Raw genomic sequence first — 16,125 nt, 5'->3', positions numbered from 1 at the left:
TTATTAGTATATGGGGGCACAGCAGGGGGCATTATTAGTATATGGGGGCACCTCTGGGGGCATTATTAATTCATGGGGGCACCTCTGGGGGCATTATTAGTTCATGGGGGCACCTCTGGGGGCATTATTAGTATATGGGGGCACCTCTGGGGGCATTATTATCTCATGGGGGCACAGCAGGGGGCATTAGCTCATGGGGTCACCTCTGGGGGCATTATTAGTATATGGAGCCCACCCCTGGGACATTATTAGTATATGGGGGCACCTCTGGGGGCATTATTAGTATATGGGGGCACCTCTGGGGGCATTATTAGTATATGGGGGCACAGCAGGGGGCATTATTAGTATATGGGGGCACCTCTGGGGGCATTATTAATTCATGGGGGCACCTCTGGGGGCATTATTAGTTCATGGGGGCACCTCTGGGGGCATTATTAGTATATGGAGGCACCTCTGGGGGCATTATTAGTTCATGGGGGCACAGCAGGGGGCATTAGCTAATGGGGGCACCTCTGGGGGCATTATTAGTATATGGAGCCCACCCCTGGGACATTATTAGTATATGGGGGCACCTCTGGGGGCATTATTAGTTCATGGGGGCACCTCTGGGGGCATTATTAGTTCATAGGGGCACCTCTGGGGGCAGTATTAGTTCATGGGGGCACCTCTGGGGGCATTATTAGTTCATGGGGGCACCTCTGGGGGCATTATTAGTTCATGGGGGCAACTCTGGGGGCATTATTAGTTCATGAGGGCAACTCTGGGGGCATTATTAGCTCATGGGGGCACAGCAGGGTATCCTACATACAGGGGGCATCCCACATTCCTACTCGCTTTAATGCACATAACACCAAACAGCGCAGTTACTATGGGAGCCTACAGGGGGGAGAAAGGAAAAGAAGTTGCTAGAAATGTGCGGAGCCTAAATTGTTTGTCTCGCAGGTTCTGAAGAGATGAAAAGTAGCTGAAAGAAATCATCATGGCGGATGGAGAGGAAAAGGGAAAGTGACTCCTCAGATCAATGAAGACGTCACCTGTGAGTCACTGTATGACGGTTTTCTTATTTTGTAGAACATTATTTAGTAGGGGTGCCGCGAGGAAAATTTTTTTTCCAAGGTGTGCCCCGAGGTGGAAAAGGTTGGGAAGCACTGTAGTAGGGTATATAATTCTCTATGGACTAAGTGAGTTTGTTTTCTCCTCTGTTTTTACGGACAGGAAACACTGATGGTTTCCTGAAGCTTCCTGATGGGTGTTTCCTGACCATAAAAACACGGACGTCTGAAGGGGGTCGGGGGCTAGGTTCACACTATGTAACTGTGTGGCTGTATTTTTTATGCGGCTGTAAATGTGCGGATGAAACTCCGACCGTGGGAAAAAATAGACATGCGGCTCAAAACATACGGTCATTTACTTGGAAATCTGGTTCAACTAAAAATAACAAATAAAATCTTAAGAAAGTGATGCAAACACCTCTGGATGCATCTGGGAAAGCAGGGAAACAGTTTACATGAATTGCTATTACCGTGGTTTGCGATCCTCTGCACTAATGCCGATGTCTCTCATGGTTAATCTATTAAAATAATAAAACACATTTTCGTTGTAATAAAGTCCCTTTCGTTGTTCACTAATTAAATTTAAACTAATCCATCATTTTGCAATTAAATATACTGTTAAAATAAATAGATATATAAATAAATGTATATTTATATATATATTTATTTTTTGACAGTATATTTAATTGCACAATGATGGATTCGTTAGAATTAAATTATTGACCAACGAAACTGAATTTATTTCATTGAAAATGTGTTTTCTTAATTAAATATTAATTAGTACAGGAAGCTCCATAAGCCGTTAATTCATATTGCCGGCAATAGAGCATTCTGTACTAATCATCACTTTACTTTAATGAAAACATCAAATGTTTCTTCTAATTATGCTATCACAATAGCATTATTAGAAGAAACATTTAGAATTATATGTGCGCTCAGCTGATTGGCTGATTGGCTAAGCGCACATATAATGAGCCGGTCCGCAGCACAGTGACTTCATTGTGCTGCGGACCAGCGAAGAGGACACATCGAGGTGAGTATACAGCTCTCCCCACCCCCTCCCCAGCACTGCACCCCTCCCAGCAAGGAAGGGGGGGTCAGTTAACCCCTCCCTTGCTGGGATGGGTGCAGTCTGACATCAGTCTGGCCCCCAAGGGGTTAAGGGGGATGCAATACATCCTCCCTTAACCCCTTGGGGGCCAGACTGTAAGCAGCAATCTGTAAAGATGCTGCATACTGTAAGGTGCACAACACCGCTCACAATGATGGGTGTTGTGCTCCTGTTTGTGTGTTTTTTGTGTGTTTCTCCCTTTTTGTTTTTCAGATATCGGTATCCTGTGGATTACGTCGGAATCCGTGGACTACGTCGATGACCAGCGTTTTTTTTATGTTTTTTTTCTTATAAAATGGTCAATGAGGGGTGTGGGGGTGTTTTTATTTGAATAAAAAAAAATTTAACTTGTGTCTTGTCTTTATTTCTTTACTTTATAGACTTAGTAGTGGAAGCCGTCTAATAGACTGAATCCATTACTAAGTTGGGGCCTAGTAGCCGGTATAAAATGGCTAACACTAACCCCCTATTATTACCCCAGTACCCAATGCCACCAGGGGTACTGGGAAGAGCCGGGTGCCAGTGGTCCCGGAGCCTCAAAATTAGCGCTCCTGGACCGGGCGGCAGCAGGCTGGTAAGATTTAGGCTGGGGAGGGCCTAAACCAATGGCTCTTCCCACCCTGGTGTTACCAGGCTGCTGTCGTTTGGTTTTTAACCCGGCTGGTTATAAAAATAGGGGGGACCCTATGCGTTTTTTTTTTATTATTTATTTATTTAAAAAAAAACGCATAGGGTCCCCCCTATTTTTATAACCAGCCGGGTTAAAAACCAAACGACAGCAGCCTGGTAACACAAGGGTGGGAAGAGCCATTGGTTTAGGCCCTCCCAGCCTAAATCTTACCAGCCTGCTGCCGCCCGGTCCAGGAGCGCCAATTTTGACGCTCCGGGACTACTAGCACCCGGCTCTTCCCAGTACCCCTGGTGGCATTGGGTACTGGGGTAATAATAGGGGGTTAGTGTTAGCCATTTTATACCGGCTAACACTAGGCCCCAACTTAGTAATGGATTCAGTCTATTAGACGGCTTCCACTACTAAGTCTATAAAGTAAAGAAATAAAGACAAGACACAAGTTAAAAAAATTTTTTATTCAAATAAAAACACCCCCACACCCCTCATTGACCATTTTATTAAAAAAAAAAAATTAAAAAAACGCTGGTCATCGACGTAGTCCACGGAATCCGACGTAATCCACAGGATACCGATATCTGAAAAACAAAAAGGGAGAAACACACAAAAAACACACAAACAGGAGCACAACACCCATCATTGTGAGCGGTGTTGTGCTCCTTACAGTATGCAGCATCTTTACAGATCGCTGCTTACAGTCTGGCCCCCAAGGGGTTAAGGGAGGATGTATTGCATCCCCCTTAACCCCTTGGGGGCCAGACTGATGTCAGACTGCACCCATCCCAGCAAGGAAGGGGTTAAGTGACCCCCCTTCCTTGCTGGGAGGGGTGCAGTGCTGGGGAGGGGGTGGGGAGAGCTCTATACTCACCCCGATGTGTCCTCTTCGCTGGTCCGCAGCACAATGAAGTGACTGTACTGCGGACCGGCTCATTATATGTGCGCTCAGCCGATCAGCCAATCAGCTGAGCGCACATATAATTCTAAATGTTTCTTCTAATAATGCTATTGTCATAACATAATTAGAAGAAACATTTGATGTTTTCATTAAAGTAAAGTGATGATTAGTACAGAAAGCTCTATTGCCGGCATATGAATTACCGGCTTATAGAGCTTCCTGTACTAATTAATATTTAATTAATAAAACACATTTTCGATTAACTAAATTCAGTTTCGTTGGTCAATAATTTAATTCTAACGAATCCATCATTGTGCTATTAAATATACTGTCAAAAAATAAATATATATAAATATACATTTATTTATATATCTATTTATTTTAACAGTATATTTAATTGCACAATGATGGATTCGTTAGAATTAAATTATTGACCAACGAAACTGTATTTATTACAAAGAAAATGTGTTTTATTAATTTAATATATTAACTATTAGAGCCATCGGCATTCGGCATCATTGCCGGCTATTTTTGAAGTACTCCGTACGGACCGCCTGTCAATCCTCGGCCGCATGTCCAGCCGCAAACAATGGTCTTGTTCATTTTTTACGGGTCCGTTTACGATCGGGCCGTAGATTCATACATAGTGTGCACTGTGCAGCCGTATATCCTATACTTTCCAGCGTACGCATGAACCACCAAAAATACCGCCGCACAATTACAGCCGCAAATACAGCCGCACAGTTACATAGTCTGAACCTGGCCTAAACCTGTATCTACGGCATAGGGGATAAGTGTCAGATTATCCCAACCACTGGGACCCCTGTTATCTAGAGAAGAGAGACCCGCTGAGTCTCATCTTACAATGGAGCTCCATTGCACTGCTCCATTCATAATATCACATATAAAGATGATGCTACAATGGTGATGACACCAAATGTGGCTTTTACCTCCTGATCACACGGATCCCGGGGATACCACTGTGAGCGGCTCCGGATGAACACTTATATCACATATCATTAACCTTGTACAGGTGTCATGTAAACTGATCATAACATATAAAACGTCCCGGCACCCTGACTACTGACCTTCTCCAGTTTCTCAAAATGTTCTCTCAGGAACTTCATGGGGCGGTCGGGTTTCGCAATACACAGGTTCACAATACATTCCTTCAAGATTTGTTGGATGTTGAACTTTTGCACGTAGATTTCACAGCCTTTTAAACTTTCATCTTCTATGTTAGATGAGGATGAAGAAGCCATGGCTGACTATCGGAGATATCTGCTGTAAGCCTAGAAGGACAGTGAGATCTGTGTTAAAAAAAAGACAGGAAATTTTCACCTACATTGAGAGAAATCCCTTTAATCCAATTTCTGAGAATCCAGAAAGTCAGATTATTTGGTGTTTGTTTCTAAAAAAAAAAAAAAAAAGACTTGACATATAATTTTGGAGAAGTAGAAGCAGAGAACTGAGCAAAGACGACCAATTCAGAGACTATAGCTGTAGTAACATAGTCTGTATTAGAAAATAAAAGCATTTCTCTACATCCTGGAAATACAGATGGCTATATGAAAGGTAACATGTGACTCCTTGTCCTCACAGCTATCTGATAGTGTCTGCAGCTTGGAACACCACAATTACAGCTGACAGATTCCCTTTAAGGACACTGTTTAGCCTAAGGGTAGGTTCACATGATGATGCCTATAGATTTGCAGAATGTCCCAGCTTCTGGTTATGGATGCCACTGTTCTTGACTCCACACTTGACTCTACAGAGATCCATTCAGGTTTATAATTTACCAACCTACTGCATGTAAACTGATGAGTATTTCGGCAGCAGAAATGCTGAACCGCCATTTTCTGCAGTGGGTTAGCTGTGGGCATGCGGCAAATCTCCAAAAGATTTACGGAACTGGCTCTATAATCATTCAAGAGGCTAAGCCCAAAGTAAGTGTCATGCCACCTATTTCCATAATGGATTTTTGTACAGCCGCTACTCAGGGTTGCAGAAACACAATCCACATGCATGGGATGAGGGGGTGTAACGCTACTATGTAATCACCTAAAGTCACCATTGTGCCATTACCGGGGCCGATATATGATTAATGTGTTAGAGCCGAGTCTACTGTAGCACTACAATGTTTTTTTAGCCTATTGTCATTCAATAAAATTAAAATTTTTCCTATATGTCTTTTTGTTGTTTGGTTTAGTTGATGTGGCAAGTACTTTATAGGGACCTATAGGTATTATAGTATGACCATTATACAACTACCTCCCAACCAAAATATCTGTGTTATCGATTATACTACCATATTACTACTTTGTAACTACACTTTCACTACTAGGTCACCACTATACCGACAATATTACTCCAAGGTCAGTACCATAAATATACTATTACTACTCTAACTATGTTATGACTTCACTACCAATACTACACGATCACTACTATAACTACACTACCACTACAATAACCATACTATAACTACACTACCACTACAATAACCATACTATCACTACAAGGCCACAACAATAACCATACTATCACTACTAGACCACTACCATGACTACACTACCACTACAATAACCATACTATTACAACTAGGCCACAACCATAACTATACTATCACTACTAGATCACTACCATGACTACACTACCACTACAATAACCATACTATTACAACTAGGCCACAACAATAGCCATACTATCACTACTAGATCACTACCATGACTACACTACCACTACAATAACCATACTATTACTACTAGGCCACAACCATAACTATACTATCACTACTAGATCACTACCATAACTACACTGCTCCTATTGAGTCACTACCATGACAGCAATGGATACAATATTACTACTTCAACATCACTAGCATAGACGCTTTATCACTATTATATCACAACCATGACTACTGTATAATTATTAGGGTTTGTATGATCTCCCTTTGTATGAGTGAGTATTCCCAGTTTCCTCACAAAAAAACCCATAGCTGCCTATGAGATTGGGCCTATTTGTTTGAGACAGGGAACTTACACTGCAAGCAGCAATGGGATTCATGTTAGTAATCTGTGTTCAGTACTGAGGAATATGTTATAGATGTATAAAGCACAGAAAATACACGTTCCTACCATGTCATTATTATGTCTATTATAGCATTACTATATACTCCTGAGAATACTCTATCACTACCTAAAGGCTGTGGGAAGAAGGTGGTTGTAGCTAAACACACAATGGGGGGTGTCATTGTTTGGCTTAGTTTGGTGGTGGTGCACCACAAAAACCTTGCCTTTGGGGTCTAATGGACTGTGCAGAGGGAATGGAGGACGACATTTGTTGGAAATTCGTCTTGATTTGTTAAGGCCTGGAGGGGGCAAAGCAGTGCAGTTGTAGGGGCCCTCATTTTTGTGGTGTGTCTATAGCCCTTCACAGTTGTGGATTTAGCAGGTATGTTTCACAGGGAGCTAAACACAGTTTTTTTGGCAAAGCTGACCATCTATGAGGGAACACAAGCTTAGCGTCTGTTACTTATACAGCCACATGACTGGTCAGGGATAGCCGACACTGCTTGGGAGGAGGCAGTGGAGGAGGAGGGGTACCACTGGCTCTTATGGTTGGAGGTCTGGGGGCGGCATAAGTTTATCTCAGAAATGGTGGCGGGAGCAGTCAGCGAGGTACCTGAAGACACCGCAGGAGGACCCGGGGGAGCGTGGTGAGGTATAAAGCATGTTTATCATGTTCTACGCAAGGACAGTATATTTTTAAAAAGTAAAAGGCCGAAGTACCGCTTTAAAGGGGTTGGCCCTCTAATCTAATAGCATTTTGTTAAGTATGCATTCACTGGGGTGTGACTGCTGGGACTCTCAGGAATCTCAGGGATAGTGGTTTCTGAGTGCGCCTGTGAATGTGAATGCGCCTGTATGGTCACAGTGCCATTCACTACTGCTACAGCACTGACTGAAACAGCCAGGTGTAGGGGCCGCAGCAATGATCCGCAACGCAAACTCTTCTTTCTCAGGATTGATGAACATCCCAGAGGTCAGACCCCCACCAATATTATTAGGAGGGCATACCATGGTGATATACTATCACTTTGTGAGGTGGGAATAACCATTTACATGAATGAGGGTTTAATCACTCTCTATGTCACTACAGTCAATACTATATAACTACTGTATCAGTACTCAGACTATATGTTACAGCTTTGTCGGTACTATAATTATCATGTCACCACTGTGAATCCTGTATCACCACTATGGCTATACTGTCACAACTATGAATATTATATCAATATCACTACAATCACTACATTATCACTACTCTGAATATTATATCGGTACTATATACTGCTGAATCACTATAATATCACTATAATAGCATTATTGTGTACTCTATCACCATTGAAACTATAATATCACTACTGTAAATGCTGTATTACTACTATGTCTATATTATCACTGCTAAAAAGTGAAAAATACAACACAGTGTGAACAGTGGTGTTGGAGTGCTGCCTGTATTTTGTGTTCTTTTTTGTTGAATAATAGTGTGAATACTATATCACTACTATGAATATGTCTCTACTATGTCTCAACACTACTTTTGTGTCCGTTAAAAAAACGCATCAGTTTCAAACCATTTTTTTTTATAATGGAAATCAATGGAAGAATGGATCCAAATGGATGACACACAATTGCATTCGTTTTTTGCACCCATTTCTTCCATAAAAGGTACATGTTAAACAGATTGCAAAACCACAGTGTGAACCCAGCCTAAGTCAGGTGCATCTCTTGGCAAATCCGATGGGATGGCTGGGGGCGGATCTTTATTTAAGACTGGCGTACATTTTTGGAATCCGTTTAACGTATACGTTTTATGGAAAAAACAGATGCAAAAACAGATGCAATTGTGTGTCATCCGTTTGGATCCGTTTTTCCATTGACTTCCATTATTTTAAAAACGGATTGAAACGGGTGCATTTTTTTAATGGACACAAAAGTAGTGTTGACTACATTTATCTGTCAGTTAAAAGTAACCAATTAAAAATGGATGCATTGAACGGATTGCAAAAACGCAGTGCGAACCCAGTCGGTTATAATGACTTTCCTCCTCTATCAATAGTATGACTACTGTCACTACTGTGTATGCTATATCACTACTATGTCTGTAATGTCACTACTATGTCTGTAATGTCACTACTATGTCTGTAATGTCACTACTGCGTATGCTATATCACTACTATGTCTGTAATGTCACTACTATGTCTGTAATGTCACTACTATGTCTGTAATGTCACTACTGTGTATGCTATATCACTACTATGTCTGTAATGTCACTACTATGTCTGTAATGTCACTACTATGTCTGTAATGTCACTACTGCGTATGCTATATCACTACTATGTCTGTAATGTCACTACTGTGTCTGTAATGTCACTACTATGTAATGTCACTACTGTGTATGCTATATCACTACTATGTCTGTAATGTCACTACTGTGTCTGTAATGTCACTACTGTGTATGCTAGATCACTACTATGTCTGTAATGTCACTACTATGTCTGTAATGTCACTACTGTGTATGCTATATCACTACTATGACAGTACTATCTGTGTATACTATATCACTACTATAACAGTACTATCTGTGTATACTATATCACTACTATGACAGTACTATCTGTGTATACTATATCACTACTATGACAGTACTATCTGTGTATACTATATCACTACTATGACAGTACTATCTGTGTATACTATATCACTACTATAACAGTACTATCTGTGTGTACTATATCACTACTATGACAGTACTATCTGTGTATACTATATCAGTACTATAACAGTACTATCTGTGTATACTATATCACTACTATAACAGTACTATCTGTGTGTACTATATCACTACTATGACAGTACTATCTATGTATACTATATCACTACTATGACAGTACTATCTGTGAATATCACTACTATAACAGTACTATCTGTGTATACTATATCACTACTATGACAGTACTATCTATGTATACTATATCACTACTATGACAGTACTATCTATGTATACTATATCACTACTATGACAGTGCTATCTGTGTATATCACAACTATAACAGTACTATCTGTGTATACTATATCACTACTATGACAGTACTATCTGTGTATACTATATCACTACTATAACAGTACTATCTGTGTATACTATATCACTACTATGACAGTACTATCTATGTATACTATATCACTACTATGACAGTACTATCTGTGTATATCACTACTATAACAGTACTATCTGTGTATACTATATCACTACTATGACAGTACTATCTGTGTATACTATATCACTACTATAACAGTACTATCTGTGTATACTATATCAGTACTATAACAGTACTATCTGTGTATACTATATCACTACTATGACAGTACTATCTGTGTATACTATATCACTACTATAACAGTACTATCTATGTATACTATATCACTACTATGACAGTACTATCTGTGTATATCACTACTATAACAGTACTATCTGTGTATACTATATCACTACTATGACAGTACTATCTATGTATACTATATCACTACTATGACAGTACTATCTATGTATACTATATCACTACTATGACAGTACTATCTGTGTATATCACTACTATAACAGTACTATCTGTGTATACTATATCACTACTATGACAGTACTATCTGTGTATACTATATCAGTACTATAACAGTACTATCTGTGTATACTATATCACTACTATGACAGTACTATCTGTGTATACTATATCACTACTATAACAGTACTATCTATGTATACTATATCACTACTATGACAGTACTATCTATGTATACTATATCACTACTATGACAGTACTATCTGTGTATATCACTACTATAACAGTACTATCTGTGTATACTATATCACTACTATGACAGTACTATCTGTGTATACTATATCACTACTATAACAGTACTATCTGTGTATACTATATCACTACTATGACAGTACTATCTGTGTATACTATATCACTACTATGACAGTACTATCTGTGTATATCACTACTATAACAGTACTATCTGTGTATACTATATCACTACTATGACAGTACTATCTGTGTATACTATATCACTACTATGACAGTACTACCTGTGTATACTATATCACTACTATAACAGTACTATCTGTGTATACTATATCACTACTATGACAGTACTATCTGTGTATACTATATCACTACTATGACAGTACTATCTGTGTATACTATATCACTACTATGACAGTACTATCTGTGTATACTATATCACTACTATGACAGTACTATCTGTGTATACTATATCACTACTATAACAGTACTATCTGTGTATACTATATCACTACTATAACAGTACTATCTGTGTATACTATATCAGTACTATGACAGTACTACCTGTGTATACTATATCACTACTATAACAGTACTATCTGTGTATACTATATCACTACTATGACAGTACTATCTGTGTATACTATATCACTACTATGACAGTACTATCTGTGTATACTATATCACTACTATGACAGTACTATCTGTGTATATCACTACTATAACAGTACTATCTGTGTATACTATATCACTACTATGACAGTACTATCTGTGTATACTATATCACTACTATAACAGTACTATCTATGTATACTATATCACTACTATGACAGTACTATCTGTGTATATCACTACTATAACAGTACTATCTGTGTATACTATATCACTACTATGACAGTACTATCTGTGTATACTATATCACTACTATAACAGTACTATCTATGTATACTATATCACTACTATGACAGTACTATCTGTGTATATCACTACTATAACAGTACTATCTGTGTATACTATATCACTACTATGACAGTACTACCTGTGTATACTATATCACTACTATGACAGTACTACCTGTGTATACTATATCACTACTATGACAGTACTATCTGTGTATACTATATCACTACTATGACTGTACTATCTGTGTATACTATATCACTACTATAACAGTACTATCTGTGTATACTATATCACTACTATGACTGTACTATCTGTGTATACTATATCACTACTATGACAGTGTTATCTGTACAGCCAACTGTGCTGTCACTGTATTAGCTGGGACCATGACACTATCTACCTAAGCCCAGTAACACAATCCCCATCTGTGTAGTGTCTGTAGCTGCACTGTACAGATGTAGCAGAGCTGAGCCTGGCTTCCAGCAGGGTTATAGTGTCTGTAGCTGCACTGTACAGATGTAGCAGAGCTGAGCCTGGCTTCCAGCAGGGTTATACTGTCTGCAGTGCACTGTACAGATGTAGCAGAGCTGAGCCTGGCTTCCAGCAGGGTTATAGTGTCTGTACAAGAGAAAATGAAGGACAGTCAGCTCACCTCAATAATTGAATGTCGGTCACAGTCTTTTTCAGGAGGGTGCACGGTTCCAGCGATAGCCAGTCGCAGAATACATGGAAAGTGCAGAAATGAGTGATGGTTCCGGCACTCCAAGGAGGTTAAAATCCAATACTTTATTTCATAGAAGCCATAAAATCATGCTGTAAGATAACACCGACGCGTTTCACGCGCATGCGCGCTTAGTCTTGGTATAATGCATGCTACGTGTAACACATGTTTAAAAGCAAAGCAGCCTATCGTAACAAGGCAATCCAACCTGGGATACAGGTGTAAGAGCAACTTAGCATAATTGTAATGTGAAACCAATGTGGGCGTGGGGGAGATGCGGACAAGGGAAGCCGGACATAATGTGCGGTGAATGCCGCATGATGAAAAAGAGAAGTCTGAATAGGGATGACACCAAGAATGCAAAAATAGATAAGAGGACAAAGGAAAACAGGAAAAATATATATATGTAAAAGAGAAGAAAAAGAGAAGAAAAAGAGAGGGGAGGTGAAAATTCCAAATAGGGTAAATACAAATATGTATATGAAAACATGAGTACATACGTGACTGAGCATGTTACGTAAGACACATATGTGTATAAATAACAGTAAAATAATAATTGGAATATCACATGTTCTTACAAATGGATCATATCAATAGCATAAAAGCTCAGTAAGTGTAGTGGTATAATAAATCATTTTTGAAATTTAATCCATTTGGAAAACGGGTATTGAGTTTGAAAATGTACTCAGCTTCCTTGTGTAATAATGCTCGCTGTCGATTCCCCCCTCTCACAGCAGCTTGGACTATCCTAATGCCGTAGAATGTGAACGAGGACATGTTACCACGATGTTGCTCAAGAAAATGTTTTACTGCACCAGAGGAGCTTGTGGTATGACCCTTTCTAATGTCTGTTACATGTTCACTAATTCTTCTTTTTAATTTGCGTATGGTACAGCCCACGTATTTTAAGTGACAAGATCTACACTCGATTATGTACACAACATGATCACTTTCGCAACTAATGTTGTCCTGGATTTTATAGGTTTGGGTATTGCCACTGTCGGTATACGTGCTAGTAGGAAGCATGTATCTACACATATTACATCTCGGGAGTCCACATCTGTGGCAGCCCAAGATGTTGTGTGGTGAATGGGTATGGAGTGGAGATAAGATACTGGGCGAAAGTTGATCACCCAGTGTGTGGCCTCTTCGTGCCACACTGCGTACTCCTCCATCAATGAAGTCGCTGAGAACTGAGTCTTGTCTAAGTATATTTAGATTTTTGTTTAGAATCTTGATAATTTGCGGATACTCAGTGGAATAGCGAGTGGAGAAAGTTACTGGTGTGTGTAGAGGGGTTTTACGGTGTACCGTAGTGTTTTCCCTATTATTTTTCTCTTGTAACAGTGTCACTCTAGGTCTGCGAGAGACCAATTTTAGGGCTCTGTTGATATGACTATGTTTGTAGCCACGGTCAATCATGCGTTGACATGTTTCAGCGCTTTGTGTGCTGTAAGTGTCGGGGGAGGAGCAAACCCGTTTAACCCGGGTGAGCTCCCCAATCGGCACTGATCTGACAGTATGAGCTGGGTGATTGCTGGTGGCATGTAACAGCGTGTTACCAGCAGATGGTTTCCTGAATAATGAAGTGTCCACTGAGTGTGAAATGAAGTTAGCTGTCAACATAATATCCAAAAAGGAAATATACTCGAGGTGAGTTTGGTGAGTGAACTGCAAATTATTATCATTGTCATTAAAGTACCGCAAGAAATTAGTGACATCTTCTCTTCTCCCCTGCCACACAATCAGCACGTCGTCGATATAACGACCGTACCAACGTATGGCAGAGGAGAAGGGATTAGAATGGCAAAAGATGTACCGCTCCTCCCACCATGCCACGAACAGACCCGCCAAAGTGGGTGAGAATTTAGCTCCCATAGGGGCACCTTTGATCTTTTTCTTCTCTTTTTCTTCTCTTTTACATATATATATTTTTCCTGTATTCCTTTGTCCTCTTATCTATTTTTGCATTCTTGGTGTCATCCCTATTCAGACTTCTCTTTTTCATCATGCGGCATTCACCGCACATTATGTCCGGCTTCCCTTGTCCGCATCTCCCCCACGCCCACATTGGTTTCACATTACAATTATGCTAAATTGCTCTTACACCTGTATCCCAGGTTGGATTACCTTGTTACGATAGGCTGCTTTGCTTTTAAACATGTGTTACACGTAGCATGCATTATACCAAGACTAAGCGCGCATGCGCGCGAAACGCGTCGGTGTTGTCTTGCAGCATGATTTTATGGCTTCTATGAAATAAAGTATTGGATTTTAACCTCCTTGGAGTGCCGGAACCATCACTCATTATAGTGTCTGTAGCTGCACTGTACAGATATAGCAGAGCTGAGCCTGGCTTCCAGCAGGGTTATAGTGTCTGTAGCTGCACTGTACAGATGTAGCAGAGCTGAGCCTGGCTTCCAGCAGGGTTATAGTGTCTGCAGTGCACTGTACAGATGTAGCAGAGCTGAGCCTGGCTTCCAGCAGGGTTATAGTGTCTGCAGCTGCACTGTACAGATGTAGCAGAGCTGAGCCTGGCTTCCAGCAGGGTTATAGTGTCTGCAGTGCACTGTACAGATGTAGCAGAGCTGAGCCTGGCTTCCAGCAGGGTTATAGTGTCTGCAGTGCACTGTACAGATGTAGCAGAGCTGAGCCTGGCTTCCAGCAGGGTTATAGTGTCTGCAGTGCACTGTACAGATGTAGCAGAGCTGAGCCTGGCTTCCAGCAGGGTTATAGTGTCTGCAGTGCACTGTACAGGTGTAGCAGAGCTGAGCCTGGCTTCCAGCAGGGTTATAGTGTCTGCAGTGCACTGTACAGATGTAGCAGAGCTGAGCCTGGCTTCCAGCAGGGTTATAGTATCTGTAGCTGCACTGTACAGATGTAGCAGAGCTGATCCTGGCTTCCAGCAGGGTTATAGTGTCTGCAGTGCACTGTACAGATGTAGCAGAGCTGATCCTGGCTTCCAGCAGGGTTATAGTGTCTGCAATGCACTGTACAGGTGTAGCAGAGCTGAGCCTGGCTTCCAGCAGGGTTATGGTGTCTGCAGCTGCACTGTACAGATGTAGCAGAGCTGAGCCTGGCTTCCAGCAGGGTTATAGTGTCTGCAGTGCACTGTACAGATGTAGCAGAGCTGAGCCTGGCTTCCAGCAGGGTTATAGTGTCTGTAGCTGCACTGTACAGATATAGCAGAGCTGAGCCAGGCTTCCAGCAGGGTTATAGTGTCTGCAGTGCACTGTACAGATGTAGCAGAGCTGAGCCTGGCTTCCAGCAGGGTTATAGTATCTGTAGCTGCACTGTACAGATGTAGCAGAGCTGAGCCTGGCTTCCAGCAGGGTTATAGTGTCTGCAGTGCACTGTACAGATGTAGCAGAGCTGAGCCTGGCTTCCAGCAGGGTTATAGTGTCTGTAGTGCACTGTACAGATGTAGCAGAGCTGAGCCTGGCTTCCAGCAGGGTTATAGTGTCTGTAGTGCACTGTACAGATGTAGCAGAGCTGAGCCTGGCTTCCAGCAGGGTTATAGTGTCTGCAGCTGCACTGTACAGATGTAGCAGAGCTGAGCCTGGCTTCCAGCAGGGTTATGGTGTCTGCAGTACACTGTACAGATGTAGCAGAGCTGAGCCTGGCTTCCAGCAGGGTTATAGTGTCTGCAGTGCACTGTACAGATGTAGCAGAGCTGAGCCTGGCTTCCAGCAGGGTTATGGTGTCTGCAGTGCACTGTACAGATGTAGCAGAGCTGAGCCTGGCTTCCAGCAGGGTTATAGTGTCTGCAGTGTACTGTACAGATGTAGCAGAGCTGAGCCTGGCTTCCAGCAGGGTTATAGTGTCTGCAGTGCACTGTACAGATGTAGCAGAGCTGAGCCTGGCTTCCAGCAGGGTTATAGTGTCTGCAGTGCACTGTACAGATGTAGCAGAGCTGAGCCTGGCTTCCAGCAGGGTTATGGTGTCTG

At 41.2% G+C, this 16,125-nt stretch overlaps 1 protein-coding gene across 2 annotated transcripts in view; it reads right to left on the bottom strand.

Moving 5' to 3' along the window:
• PRKAR1B (protein kinase cAMP-dependent type I regulatory subunit beta) overlaps positions 1-16,125 on the bottom strand; it is a 145,210-nt gene that overhangs the window by 127,815 nt on the left and 1,270 nt on the right. For both annotated transcript variants that reach the window (XM_069983843.1, XM_069983844.1), the window contains exon 2: positions 4,775-4,978. In XM_069983843.1, coding sequence (XP_069839944.1) covers positions 4,775-4,948 — 174 coding nt within the window. In that variant the 5' untranslated portion in view covers positions 4,949-4,978. The remainder of the gene's footprint in view (positions 1-4,774; positions 4,979-16,125) is intronic.

Source organism: Dendropsophus ebraccatus, chromosome 9 (assembly GCF_027789765.1).
Source record: "Dendropsophus ebraccatus isolate aDenEbr1 chromosome 9, aDenEbr1.pat, whole genome shotgun sequence".
NCBI lineage: Eukaryota > Metazoa > Chordata > Amphibia > Anura > Hylidae > Dendropsophus > Dendropsophus ebraccatus.
The sequence above is the reverse complement of the archived record's forward strand: the minus strand, read 5'-3'. Positions and strand labels throughout refer to the sequence as shown.